This window comes from Fusarium subglutinans (genome assembly GCF_013396075.1).
Source record: "Fusarium subglutinans strain NRRL 66333 chromosome Unknown NRRL66333_c0000154, whole genome shotgun sequence".
Lineage (NCBI taxonomy): Eukaryota > Fungi > Ascomycota > Sordariomycetes > Hypocreales > Nectriaceae > Fusarium > Fusarium subglutinans.
Window position 1 is genome coordinate 86,013 of NW_023502217.1, and position 14,975 is coordinate 100,987.

The following is a 14,975-nucleotide window of genomic DNA, read 5'->3' on the forward strand; positions in this document are numbered from 1 at the left end:
GCGAGCAAGCTTAAGTTTAAGGTACGAGCAGAGCTGATGGCCCGATATCGGGATGATGTGACTCTTTTGCGAGATCTCCAGACACTTATGGCTTGTGACAATGAATGAACATTCGTGTAATTGCAAGTAGCCAAACCATTGTAGGAGTCATAAGGTGGCGTCAGGGACAAGGTTTGGTGGAGCAGGATAATCTGGGGGAACGGAGGCTTCACACCAGACAGCTAGATGGGAGCTAGGACGAACGGCAACGGGACTTCCCCAGATGTCAGACGGGTATGTTGCGTCGATGGTAGCACTGGATTCTTAAGGTAAAGCAAGGTCAGGGAGTTCTATGGAGTAGACATATTTAGCACGGAGCCGCACCCTCGGTACCTGTCCGTGAGTGGGCACGGGGTAGGCACGAGCTAACTTATGAAAGGAACACGCCTCAGACATTCTCTGGGGTTGAAATTGAACTTGCTAGCTCCTGTATTCGTTTGTGTCAAGCGAAGCCGTTTTGAAGAATATGGTTGCAAGTGACGTTTGTTTTTACTCATTAGAGCAATAGTTGCCCACGTCTTGGTTACTGAAGTTAAAGGCATGCGAGGCGGGGTAGCTCTTCGTTCTAAAGGGAGCTCGGGGAGTGTGAGGAGGTTCGGAGAAACGGAACATGATGAATGTCTACATATTGATTGATGTCGAAAGAAGCTCGGGGTGTGCAGTGAACGAGCTATCCAAGTCTGGCTGGTGTCTTGCCGTCCAACAACCATGATGTTTCCCCGGCAAAGATTCAGTGATATGCTTAGAGTAAGGCTTGAGCATCACATGAACTATCGGTTTATTCTTGCAATCCAACCTCCTGAGATGGTGTATGTCCTGATGCGGGGACGGGAATTTTCTTTGCTTGCTTGGATAACCTCCTACGCAGCACATTTAAGCCAGACAAGGACATTCTCAGCTTGGCCGAGGCAAGCCGATCTATGACTTGGGAGCATATGAACTAATAGGTTACTGCTCTTCAAACACCGGGCATATCAACAGTGGTTGTGGTTCCCAACAGAAAAATGTCGGATTCCTACCTAGGCCGAAGTAAACCTGGGATAGGCACTTGCTGATGTGATGTGGTTGATATCTCTGATACCAGTGGCTGGCTTCCAGCTATTGTTGAGCTTGTTGACGTTGAAGATACTTTATTCAAAGCCACCTTAGTGGATTGGCATTCTACTGAAAGTGTCCATATCGGCAAGACTAGCCATTACTTGCTGCATCGGAATTTAGTTTGTCGATCTTCGTCCATCGAGGAGCTGATTTGATATGCCACAACGGTCCAGATACCGTGATACCGACATATACCCCCGAAAGATGTATGCTAGGAAAGCATAGCAGGTAATTCGGCGTTGCGGAGGGTTGCCCGTGAACATCAAAGGTGAATGCTTGCTAGTGCCGAAATACTCCAGGGTAACACTAATAACGTCCAGATGGATGGATGCAAAGTCACGATGCTGCAGAGGCCGAAGCTTGTCCGAGAACACAGACATCATATGCCGTGGCTTGGACTTGTGATTATATGTGTCATCACATGCATGGATGCTTATTGTGCTGGGGAGTTATTGAGTTTCAGTTCAGCAACATAAATTTTGTTGACGTTTTGACAAAGCCCCGATCTAGACAAGTCAACAAGATCCTGGAGAGGATAGACGAATGCGGGGTGACGGCATGGCACCCAATAGGCGGGCTGTCTGGACGATTCAAGGCTAATTTTCTATCAATCGTCTCATTTTGTGTAAGCTGAATGACTCAAATTGAGTTGGGGAAGAAAGTCACGAGTTGTAGTAGCGAGTCCTGTTGAGATACTGTCGACAGCTCTGGCACAGCAATGGTAACTCAATGATTACCAATGCTTCCAGACCAAAAGAGAAAACCCCTTGGAATCAATTAACCTGACTCAAATTTAGCCAGGGACCGAGTGGAACTCAGGTGAAGGGAAGAAGAAAAAAAGGTCGGGCATGGTGAGAGAGAAGTGGGGTCACCTTCCTGGAGATTCCGTGGTGAGACGCGCGAGACCTTGAACCTCTAGAGGTTAGGCGTACCCGAGCATGCCCCTGTCTCGCACCTTCCCCGCTGGATCCATTTGTCGATCTCCACTATCCACATGTACATCAGCAAAGTATCCGCTGAACTCTGATAAATGCATGAAATTAGGCTTTGCGATGCCTCCCGGACAGGTTTCCTGCAGCCTGGGGAGTCAGTGGATCACATTTCGGGAAGACGCTTCCTGCCTGACCCGCGGGATTGCTTCTGGGCTGGAAGGGCGCTAGTGAGGGCATCCACTCGGGCAAAGCCGGAAGGCTTTTTGACTTATTGAAGTCGTGAGACATTCCCTAGTTTTCGTCTGGCCCAGGGAGGCGGAGCCCAAGACGTGCATGCGCAATAGCAAATGAAACAGTATCTGAGCCCAAGGAGGTTTGTTGAAATGATTTGTGATGTGAGTTTGAGGTGGAATCAGGTATCACCATCAGGAGAAATTAACAAAACTTGATATGTACCTGGGCAGAGGATGGGGAAGCGCATGAGCCATTGCCTCTTTGGAACAAAATTTTACTCAATGACTGATGGCAGTAAGTTTCTAGGGTTGCAGAGTGTATCTGATACGTAATGCCACTTCTCCTACAGCAAACCGTTGGGGAAACGGCAGCGCTCTGATCACACACTGTTCGACATTCATTTCCCGTCAATTTCGGGCCAGAGTGAGTTTCGGTGAGTCGGCCTGTGAGAACCCCATTTACGAGATGCGTTGGTAAGCATCTAAAGATAGGTATCTGTTGTGGCCACGGCGCTGCAGACACATGGACTTTGCTGACCGTATCTTACGTACGACGCAAAATGATAATAATAATGCAACTCACCGTACCGTGTGCCTATGTATGGGGAGACGCAAGATGATGGCAATCGATCCAATCTCAGCAAAAGCAAGCAAAACGGATGCGCATGCAGGTCTAGTGTGCGTGGATCAGCACTTCTTTCCAACGGCATTGCTTCTTACTGATAACTGCAGCACACAGTAAAGAGCCGAATCAGGTTCTGGAGCCTGTGCTGTTAATGATACGAACGTTGAGACAAGTCAGTTCATAGAGAGATGTATCAATAATTGTCAGACCCTGAACCTGGTAAGGGAGAACATTCCCGATTACTAGGGTTTCTCTTTGCATTTCACATGGTTGCATAATATCCTCCCAACTCCGTACCCCTTTCTCGGCCTCAAAAGGGTCGGGCCGTTGACGAGTGGTATGATCCGTATCTAGAGACCTGTCTGTACTGCTTTGCTTGTGAGCAACAAGGGAAACATTCAAAATTGGAAGGACGAGATTCTCATATGTTCAAGACTATTATAGGATAGATGTTCATGTTGTAAATTACTACGTTGAGTGAGATACCTTGTGCCCCACAAGTCTCCACGACCTTAGGACAAAGCTTGAAGATATGTATATTGCAAGAGCAGGCTAGAAAACTGGCATGGATTCTTATTTTGTTGTTGATATCAACAGAGAAACACTTCGATACTACGTTTTCGCGGAGAATATGTATAGAAAGAATAAGTAAAAACATTAACTCCGTGAAAGATTCGCAAACAAAAGGAAATCACCAGAAAGTCCCCATTATACCGTGACAGCGCCTAATGTGAATTGAGGTCAGATTAGTCGACGCGTAAGAGTTTACCCTGGACAAACTGAGTAAAGTACCTACTTTAGCTTTCAAGCATACGGAGTATTAGCAGGACAAGTGAAAACACATAGAACACAAATGTCAGATTCTTTCGGACTTGCAGGGCTTGCAAATTCAGTCCAATCACAACCTCACTAACAGATGGAGCGTCCACAATGCCCCGTCAACCGGAGGAGCTCCAGAGAGGGGCCTCCAAGAGTGGATGTTATCGGATGTCCAGTGGGGACCTCGCCGGGGCCTTGTGCGCCGAGACCTTGTTCCGAAAGCACGACATCGGGTCGCAAAGCGAGACGTTGTGTCCATGAAGGTCTGCCAAAAGATCGATGGCAATCTAGGCATGGGTTATTATTCGGTTAAAGACAACACCGGGATTCTTTGGCCTCTTTCTTGTTTTGGTTATTGCAATCTCTTTAAACTTGAGCTTTGAGGCTCAACACTTTCATCCTCGATTATCCATTTATCCATATTACACAGTAACACAGAAATTGCCGTCCACTCACTACCCGTACCTTTCCCTCTGATGGCATCCGTAGAAGCAAAGCCCTGCCAGCCTCATGTTTTCCATGATCCCTCCCCCTTGAATCTCATCTTGTCAATTATGTCTGACATTTGTTCCTCTGCGTGTTCTAACTTAGGTTCTAACCAGGGCTTGGACAACGATGTGGAACCACTTAAGCTAGCCCCCGTAGTCGGCGCCGTTGTCCTTTACTGTACCTCCGTTTTCCGTCCTCAAGTGCTCGTCGTGACACTGCCAAAGGTTATTTTCCTCACCATTCTATGACTGAGCACGGCAGTCGTCGGCCTGTACCCTGGCTTGTGAGAACATTAGTAGAGATACCGGCGCCGATTGAATCAAGATATGGCCGACAGTAGGATTTTATCTGTAGGCAATAGATAGGGTGACTCGTTTTAGGGCTATTGCATGACAGACAGACAAGTGTAAAGTCCTGGAAATTATACCACCTCGCCTCTCTGTTCAATACAGTATTTACTCAATTGTCAATATCGGATATCTTCTTGCTATTGGGAGAATCCCAGCGCCTATGATTCTTGACAACACGACTTGACCCCCACCATCACCCCATTTGGACCATCGTCAAGTGGTTTCTGCGCCCATTTACAGATAACTACACCGGTGTCCTTACTGAGCCTCACCAAGGTAAATCGACCTATAACCCACGAGAGATTGAATTTATGGAGTGTTTCGCCGAGTGTCTATATCTGGTTTCATTTGACCGAGATGCGAATGTGGAATGCTCTTGAAAGTGGCCATATCACTGATCGTCTAAGGACTCGACCACATCTCACATCCCAGCGTAACGCATCGTGAAGCGGACGTTCACCCGCACGTTCATAGGGGCACAGGTTCTGCTACGTACTCCACAGTCAAAGCCACCGAGCAGAGAGCGTAAATCAAAAGTCAAGTGACTCATAGACACAGAAATATTAAGGTAAGTTTGAAAAGTCATGTTCGGGACTCTTTCTAATACCGAAACAGTTGCCAAGCTCCCCCATTATTTGGCGAGTGAGAGTCCTGCCTCAAGAGGAAAGAAGACAGAAGCTCGACCTGTAGCTTCCGCGGCCAGGGTCCTCGTCTCAGTTCCATCCGCAGCAAAGTACGTATCAGCCAGATTTCTGTCACAGCCAAAGAGGACTAGGTGAAAGATACATCTTTCCACAAGTCACCCGCTAGTTCCCCCGATACATGAATATCCCCAATCCTCCTGCGTTCCACGCGGGATCCCAGCTAGTGCTACCACCGGTCCCACCCTCTACTCACCTTTCAGCCCCAATGCCCAAGAAGAAAATTCCCCCATGTGGTTATCCCCATCCATAACAGCTCAGGTGCTGTGTATTGTTGACCTCAAGTCAAGCTCAATTCATCCAGTTCAGTTCCAGTTCTTGTTTAGAATTCGAACTGTGAGAGGGATGTTACTTGCTACACGCCCATGCTATTTCTTACACCCACGATCTATCTTCACCATGTCTCCCGTATCCCAGAGGTTACCTCATCCCCTCCCTATCCTTCTCATCGAATGAAAAGCTGCAAGGATCTGCTACGTTTACTCGGTCGCGCCGTAGACTTTTCGTTGGCGCCCTAGTAGTGTACCGGTACCGAATTACATGGCTAACAGTCCACTCTCAAGGTGACAAGGGCGTATTTCTGGAGAAAAAAGTGAAACCGCTTTTTGTCCGTCCGTTGCCATCCGTCTTGCTCCGTCATTGTCATCGCTTGTCGTCCTCTCCTCTACCTCCCCAAAAATTTGGGTTTGGTTTCGCAAAAAATTGGCTGGTGCTGCGATTGTGGCAGTTAATATCCCCTTCCTACGAGGACAAGACACGCCAAGCAGCAGTATTTGCATAAACGCACTCACAATCTCATTCTTACACACCTCACAGCATCAGATAAGCGTCGGCCGCAACATTTGTTACATCACAATCCCTTGATTCATTCATTGACTGATTTCCCTGCCCTGCCCTGCCTGCCCTACACCACCCAACAAGACGCACCCCCGTTCCCCGAGCTTACCCCTGCTCTCTCTCCCCCATACTCCAGTATCTCTGCGAGTTTCTCATCTGAGGTACGGTACCATTGCCATACCCAAACCCAAACATGGGCCAAACGCTCTCGACCATGACAGTGGCCTCGCCTTCGGGACCCGGTTCCGCCCAAAACGTCTTAAACCGACTTTTCTTCGCTAGTGGCCCCTTGCGCTCCGCGACATCGTCTACTTTGACCCGTGCTTCCACCCGCTCGTCTACTGTTGTTCCCCCAGCCGCTGTTCTCACGGCGACTACTAATAATCGCCGCCCTCGACCCTCAATCCCCAGGCTCTCCTATTCATACTTCCTTCCGTTCCCATCACCCCATCTCTCATTGTCTATGTCCATGGCGTCTTCGTCTCCTCATAGTACCGCCAGCTCTGAAATTGCCACGCCTCGCTCTAGATCATCAACAACATCATCCCCGTGTGTACCCCCCTCCCGTCCCTCCGACCCCTCCTCCCCGTTGCCTATAACTATATCTAACCTCCCCATGTCTTCCTAGACGAAGACTTACAGATTCCAATCCAATGTCCCCCGTCGACCTTTCCAAGATCGAACAAGAGATCAAGATGGCCGCCCTTGATCAACACCGTGGCTACGTCCAAGACCACTATGCCGAGGTCAAGCAGGACCGAACACCTGAATATGTTGACGAGTCCAATGCTGCTGGCTACCAGATTGTCCGAGAACCTCTCTGGAACAAGGGTAAGCCGTCCCATTCCATCTTGTCAATTGCGACAACACTTGTTGTCACCACTATGGCGCCAGTGGCCTTGCTACCACTTGTAGTCATGGAAGGTGCCTGTTGCTCTTGACGAGTTCTTTTTCCACCAGATGCATACTTTTCTTCAAGCATGCTAACAATTCTTTGTGCAGGACTTGCCTTCACACCCGAAGAACGCGCCTCAAAGAACCTCACTGGTCTCCTCCCCCACACCATGGAGAGCTTCGAGACCCAGTGCGCCCGAGCTATGAAGATGATTCAGACCCGTCAGACACCTATCGACAAGTACCTTTACCTGTCCACTCTCAAGGACCAAAATACCGACCTTTTCTATCGTCTCCTCATCGACAACGTCCGAGAGCTTATGCCCCTGGTCTATACCCCCACAATCGGTGATGTCTGCTTGCAATACTCTAGCATTTACACTCGCCCCGAGGCTCTGTATATCTCTATCAAGCAGCGAAAGTCCATTCGTGCTATGCTCCGAAACTGGCCTTGCCAGGATCCCGAGATTTGTGTCGTCACCGATGGCTCTCGCATTCTTGGTCTGGGTGATCTCGGTATCAACGGTGTCGGTATCTCTGTAAGTCGATCGCAAAACCACACTTGAAAGTACTCCTAACCAGGAACACCAGATCGGAAAGCTTGCTCTTTACACCGGCGCTGCTGGTATCCACCCCTCCAAGACCCTTCCCATTGTTCTTGACTGCGGTACCAACAACGAGGAGAACCTGAGGGACCCCTTCTACCTGGGTCTCCGACAAAAGCGACCTTCATATCCCGAGCAGCAGGCTTTCATGGACGAGTTCATGGAAGCTGTCCGCGAGGTTTTCCCCAGCATGGTTGTCCAATTCGAGGACTTCGACAGTGAGAAGGCCTTTGGTTATCTCGACCGTTACCGAAACCAATACCGATGCTTCGTAAGTGAACAGATGAATCTGATGAAAGCTCGGCACTAACATGATCTTGATAGAACGACGATATCCAGGGAACTGGTGCCGTTGTGCTGGGTGGATATATTGGCGCCGTTGAGCAGTCTGGTGTTCCCATCGAGGAACAACGACTTGTCTTCATGGGCGCTGGCTCTGCTGGTGTCGGTGTTGCCAAACAGCTCGTTGAGTACTATACACGCCGTGGATTGAGTGAGGCTGCCGCCCGTGACAAGTTCTGGCTCGTCGATACCAAGGGTCTTGTTACTAAAGACCGTGGTGACCGTCTGGCTGAGCACAAGAAGTACTTCGCCCGAACTGACAACAATGGTCAGCAATACCGTACTCTCGAGGAAGTCATCGAGTATGTCAAGCCCAGTGCCCTGGTTGGTCTCACTGCGACCTTCGGCGTCTTCACCGAGCCCGTTGTCCGCGCTCTCAAGCAGTCTGTCCAAGAGGGTGGCCTTGAGCGCCGTCCCATCCTCTTCCCTCTCAGCAACCCTCTCACAAAGGCTGAGTGCACCTTTGAGCAGGCCATTGAGTGGACTGAGGGCACTGTACTCTTCGCTTCTGGCTCTCCCTTCAATCCCGTCAAGGCCAAGTTTGGTGACGAAACTCACCACACGGTCTATCACCCCAACCAGGGTAACAATGTTTACATTTTCCCTGGTCTGGGCCTCGGTGCTATCCTGGCCAAGGCTTCTCGTGTTACCGACGAGATGGTTTACACCTCTGCCGCTGCTCTGGCCGGCTCCCTAAATGCCGACGAGGTTCACAAGGGCCTCATCTACCCCCGCATTGAGCGTGTTCGTGATGCTAGTGTCATTGTCGCTCGTGAGGTCATGAAGGCCGCTCGACGTGGTGGTGTCTCAGAGCTTCCTGAGTCCCAATGGGCTGAGTGGGAGGAGTGGGGTGATGTTGCCCTCACCACATACATCAAACAGCATATCTATAACCCCCTTTGCTTTGCTGATGCTAAGACACATCTGTGATCATGTGCACACTTGTGTATGATTTGCAAGCAATGCCATTTGAGGGTTTGAAATAGGCCAAGATGCATATCTCGACCATGAAGTGCTCATCGTCGGGATTGCACTTGCAAATGATTGCGGTATTCGAATGACTTGAGTATACCAACTCAGCTCTTTTGTGCAGACTTGAATGCCCAAGATCAGCTGTGGTTACTCTTGTTATGTCATGCTATGCCACACGCCCTAGTCGGTGGCCCTAGTACTCTGCTGAGCGAGCCTCCGTGATGAGGCTTTACTGTTTTTTCATAATCTGCTTGACGTGTTCACGGCTATTAATTTTGTTTACATCTGGCATGAACCAGACAGGATGGGAATAGAGGCGAGGTTAAAAAAGAGATGGAAGAAGACTTTACATACCAGTCAACGAGATATTCGAAACAAGCATTATTGTGCCTTGCCTTGTCCTTTCCTATCGTGACATCTGATGTGTTGACTGTGATGAGATTGTTGGATAAACGATTCAACTAGCAATGGAGTATTGCGAGGTGAGGTGCTTGGTTGGCCACAAAATGCCATTGATATCGACGACTTGTCTTCTACTCCGATCAAATGGGGTTGACAATCCTGGGACTTTGCGAAACGGCATTGGAAAGCAACCTATGAAGGTGCTTAAGACCCAGTCATTCTGGGAAGCAACACGACATGCCCAAAGCCCGGGCATGCTTTGCTTGCGTTGGCATGAAGGACCAAGTTATGGCGAGCTTGCGTTGAGTGACTCCAATGCCTCTCCGCGCTGTTCATGCTGGTCAAGGTCTGGGCCCCTGATGACTCTGACTGAAGGCACACCTGTTATCGTGGAGGTGGCCAGTGATCAAGTCGTAAGATGATTATCATTTCCTGGATCGCCAGTGGGTGTTTGGGTGGTTTCGATCCAACTTGTTGTTGTTAAGTAGAGGAATGAATGGCGGTATAAGATATAAGAAGATCTGCGAAACTTTGCTTGGGTTGTCCGATCGCTCAGACCTGTTGTCTTTGTGGGTTTGCCAAGCTATGTTGAATTGCTGGGGAGATTGTTTGTTAGGCCGCCGCAAATCGATGTCCGAAAGCATAAATAGAAACTGAGGCTCTTGAATGTCCAAAGCGAGGCATTGATGCCTGTAAGAAGAGTCGAGGCAAGTCAAGGGTACCACTTGGGCCCAGATAAATGCGACGGGATCGTGATCGTAACAAACAGGCAGGTGAATGTGAAGGAGGGTTACAACTTGTTGGGGGTAGGTGGTTTTTGTCCCTCGCACAACCTAAGTCAAGTCGTAAGATGGGAGGACGTCAAGGCCGGTTGATAGCCACAGCCGCTTCAGGACGTCGGTAGCCGAGCCAAAGCTCGCCTGGAGGTTCGGGGATGGCGTTTGTCAAAGCCGAGCAGGGGAGAGCCTACATGCAGTGCGACGGCGCGTGGCTGCGGCAGAGGGCACAGGGTAAAAGATGAGACATATTCCTGTCATAGAAAATGTACCCTGTGCCATTGGGCAACAGAGACTGTAGGTGGAGGGGTTTTATATTTAAGCAAGGCTTGTTGTTGAGGTCACGTATCGACTTTTTCTTCAACGGTGTTATACCTGCGGTGGTAGGCACGCCTCAGGTACATGTGCCTTTGGGATCGTTGTATGTGGAGTCCGTCTCGGGCCCGGGCTCCAGCTTTCGATAATAACGGCGGAGGGCGCGGCACGGTTGTGGATGGGTGCAGCTGAGATGTTTTCTTTTACACAAGTGATCATACTGAAAGGTGTGCTAACTATGTGTCAAAGAAATCATGTTGTTGTCTTGGTTTCATACCTCTTGTACTCAGGGACACATGACGGGTTGAAACACAATTTCGAGAATTAATACGCTGGCCATCTGAGCGTCTACTGGACAGTGTAACAAATAATTACTAGTCAGTGGTTTATCATTTCTCACTTCACTAATTATTGACGTCCGGATGGTGTAATCGATGACTAGACCAACTCTCAGGCTCCGATCAAGAAGCGTGTTCCTGGTTCGTATCACGCATGAACCGCCCGAGAGAAACACTCCGTAGTGGGGATTTCTTCATTGACAAACACGACATTTGACGTGGGTTGCGGTAAATCACTTCTTAAATGTGGAAGAGTTGTTGGGGAGTGTCAAGAGAATGCCCGAGGGTCCCGAGAATTCTACGAGACTGGCCGGCGTTATTTCTCCCCAGTCATGGGTCAGAAGTGATGTGCTTAGACCAAGCTGTCAGTCATTGTTGATCTCGGACCTGAATTCGACGTCCTTCTCTCATGGCACATCTGTGCGTAGTGAATACCGCGAAGAGTGGCTCGATCGTCAACCTTTGGTTTACGGAACATGTCCAGGGCGGGAGATCGGCCACACCACCACCCCAGCTCGTTTATATGTACTACATAATCCTGGAATAATGCGGAGGGGACGGATTATAAATGCTAAAGTCCTACGGAGAAAAACCGATATCTAGGGTGAGGGCGAAATACATCCATCAAACCCGGTCCACAGAACTCAACCTTCAGGGCCGGTCATGTATTAAAAAAAAAGAGCCCCTGTCTGGACTGCATCTGCATCAAGATGGCTTTGACCGGCACAAGACGACACGATGCACGACGAGGCTCATGGCCCACTTGCACCCCATGGAGAAGCACAAATAACCTGCTAAAGAATTAAAAAGCGGAAAATGCCTGCTCTCTCTCATTGGAGTTGATCTCCCCTGCCTCTATGGCTCGAACCTCGAGGGGCTCAAATTGACCAGGCAGGGTTGGCTGGATGTCTTTTCCCGCCCCCCTTCGAGCTTAGGCTTACAGTAGCCCTCCCAGTGGTAACCAGTGGGCTCGGGTTGTGGCCGATGGGGGAGGTGATCCCAACGCCGGAGGCACCGGGGCCGGAAGGGGATCCACTGCGGGTTGAACTCCGCTTCAGACGGGCTACGCTACTGACTTGACCTTCGGGGATTGATTTGCATCGCGATGATGTGGAGATCCTCCGACGTCTCACCTTTACTAGCTTGTTCCCAAACTGGGTGTTCACCTTGGAATTCGAGGCGGTCACAAGAATGATACTTAATAGTCGCTACTCTGTACCCACAGAGCACAATACACCCACATGACCTTGACGAAACGGTGAAGAAAAACATACTTAGTGTAGTCAAGGTGTTGGGAAAAGGAGTGTAAGAATTATATGAGGTGAGGTGGTGTAGTGAGGAATTTTCGTTCCGTGTCTTCCATCATCAGCCCTCTTTAATTTTAGATAGATCACCTTGCTGGCCATCACAATCCATGCAAATCTGCAAGAAGACATAAACCTGCAGCATCGGTTAATTTTGTTGAGGGATGGAAGTTGTATTTGCTTTTTCTTTTTCTTAATCTGTGTATAGGTAAAGAAATATGACCATGAAAAATCCGGAACGATTCACATCCAAATCACAAAAACGGATGAGTACGGAATATCACGAGCGAGTTTGCTATCTTCCTTCTACACCGACTATTACATGCCTGATAGAACAAGAAGAACGCATTCAAAATATTAAGCTTCAGTGACCCGGAGCAACCCGTCAATTTGCATCATTAAGAACCCGTAGCGGTGTTGGCCTTCCATGGATGCTCGCGCTCACACCCTCAGACGTTTGGCATGACATTTCTTCCATGCAAGTGGAAATGTACTTTCGAGTCTTCGACAGAGATTTCACAGCCTCATGATTCGTCAACAGAGCTACAGAGCAAGGATATTGATTGTTTTTGGATAGCCGAACGTTGCCGACTATTCTCCGCTATTGGCCAATCTGTCTGACGTAATTCTTGTCAACAAGAATTGATTGGTTCAGACAATGCCCAGATTCATCCCTGCCATACCGGACCAAAGGGACAAGCACCATGAAAGAGCGTCATTGTTTTTGACTTCACATCAGTTGAATAGGTAAGTAGTCTCTCGCAACTCGCTGCTTACTGCTGCTAGATCTGAGGACACATTTATAAGATAGCAATTCCAAGAAGGTGGGTCTATAGGGAAAAGCTTTGATAAACTTCATAATGGCCCTAGGGCAAGGCTTTTGAGAGCGGATAATTGAGGTCCGGAAGTGGGCCAGCTCCAAATGAAGAGGACTTGGCAAGGACTGCGGCATGCTGTTCGTGAACCATGAAGACCCTGGTAACTCTGGGGTACACTCCTCCGCACGGGGCTGATTCCATCGAGGACCGCTATGGAAGGATGACGAAGAGAACAGCCCTTGTTCGAATTTTGAGTCGATGCGATACACAGTATCGATGTTGTCGTACTGTAGGTTTGGTTGTTGTCTTGTTCTTTAACAGGCCGCATTTCTGCGTTTGCAGCGCCTCGTGATGTCTGAGCCGATTCGATTCGACCTTTCCGATTCCGAAGCTCACGCCCACCCCTGTCGACACTGGAGCGGCTGACTCGATTAGGATGGTCAAGGACTATCGGTGATTGGCTTCTCCACACTGCACTGACAAACTGTGGGGAGAGAAACGCTGTTGGGATCGGGAACGACACATTGGGCAGCTAGCACGGATACTGGGGGCGGCAGCTCAGGTCAGTTCTGGTCAATTGTTTCTCAGGGAGACCTATTGGACTAACTTAGCTCGTCCAAAATGTGGAATCAGCATCTGGAAACATTTGACCTGCGGTACCCTCAGCGGGCAAGAAAACAACGGACCTTGATATAGAGTGTCAAAATAAACGCAGTAAAAGTTATCCTAAGCTTAGGCTATAGCACCTAAATCTTTTTGTCACTTGGGATCGAGGTCCTGAATTTTCTTTCCTCCCCTAGGGTACCTATTGGCTTACTTACGTGGCCTGTTTCTTGAGACTCATTGTGGGGAGAACGGGGAAAACGACAGTCGCATCATGAAGATGAGGGACAGCATGTGGGTACTGCCGCATTTACGTATCTCTCCAAGTCGGGGTAAAGTTTGGAGAAGTTTTACTATACGTGATGTGGCAGCTGAACGCCTTTCGAGTCAGAATACCACGAAAAAACTTACGGTGGCTTGGGAAATGGGTCAATTGGATTGCTTATTTCTTTTTCTTGGTACATCATAACAACATGCGATGTGAGTGTGTCGCAAATGTCGTCAATAACACCTTACCTTATCCTCGGATCTCGAATTATTGCTGGATCTAGAAGATCCTGATACATGGCAACGCAGAGAGCTATACTGGCGATCTCTCCGCTATCCGTATTAACTGCTCATCTAATGTGTACGTATGTATTGTCGCCAGCTTTAGAGTTGTCAGCCTCTTCAATGCCGGTGTTGCAGCGCCCGTGCTTTCGTGGAGCCGGCATCTCACAAGGTAGGAGGTGTTGTGGACGTTCAATCTGGGGCTACTATGTAGGCACCCGGGTGATCCAGCGCAGTATACATATCAAGAGAAGCAGGATTGCTTTTGATAGGCTTCCAAACATAGTTGAGGATAGTGGCAGGAATCAATCGCGAGGTGCAGGTCTCGCCGGTCGTGTCCGCCCATACCCGGCAAGATTTTAAACGCTAACCCCGGACCAAGAGAGCATGGCTCAAGCAAGAGACTTGCATCTGGTCCCGCAAACGCCAAGAGGTGGTCTCGACGCCCTGGTGGCTGATTAGAGTGAAAATAAAAATGAAAGGAGGGGAAGAAAACACGAGACTCAAGGATAGATTCCGGTGCACAAAGAATTATACATGAACCAGATGTCTCCTGATTAATTGAAACTTTCTATCCACCATCGAAACTCACATAGCAACCTCTTTTCTCAAATTAGCATACTAATAAGTATGGTAGGATATTGTCAAGGATGAACGCAATCCCAAGTCCAAGTTTACTTACTAGCTGCTAATTAACAAGTCAAGTGACAAGTGCCCAGACAGATGACAAGAATTCGTCAATGCCCAGACATGAAATGCTTGGCTACTAATGTAAGAAGTTGTTAATCTACATGGAATATTCGTAGCCCACGATTGCATGGTTACATCTCGTTCCCTTGGCTTATCACACAAATGTAAATCCAACACACTGACGTTGATTCTCACTTTATTTTCTTATCCTTTGCTCATGTGTAGCTCTGCCGTTGTATCGTCA

At 48.8% G+C, this 14,975-nt stretch overlaps 1 protein-coding gene across 1 annotated transcript; it reads left to right on the plus strand.

The window, feature by feature from the left end:
* Positions 1 to 6,776: 6,776 nt before the first annotated feature.
* Positions 6,777 to 8,894, plus strand: FSUBG_9730 (malate dehydrogenase (oxaloacetate-decarboxylating)(NADP+); the record flags this gene model as incomplete). Its single annotated transcript, XM_036688275.1, has 4 exons — positions 6,777 to 6,954; positions 7,126 to 7,556; positions 7,609 to 7,893; positions 7,947 to 8,894. 4 exons carry the CDS (start codon positions 6,777 to 6,779, stop codon positions 8,892 to 8,894), a joined length of 1,842 nt encoding a protein of 613 aa, XP_036534794.1.
* Between the last annotated feature and the right edge of the window lie 6,081 nt (positions 8,895 to 14,975).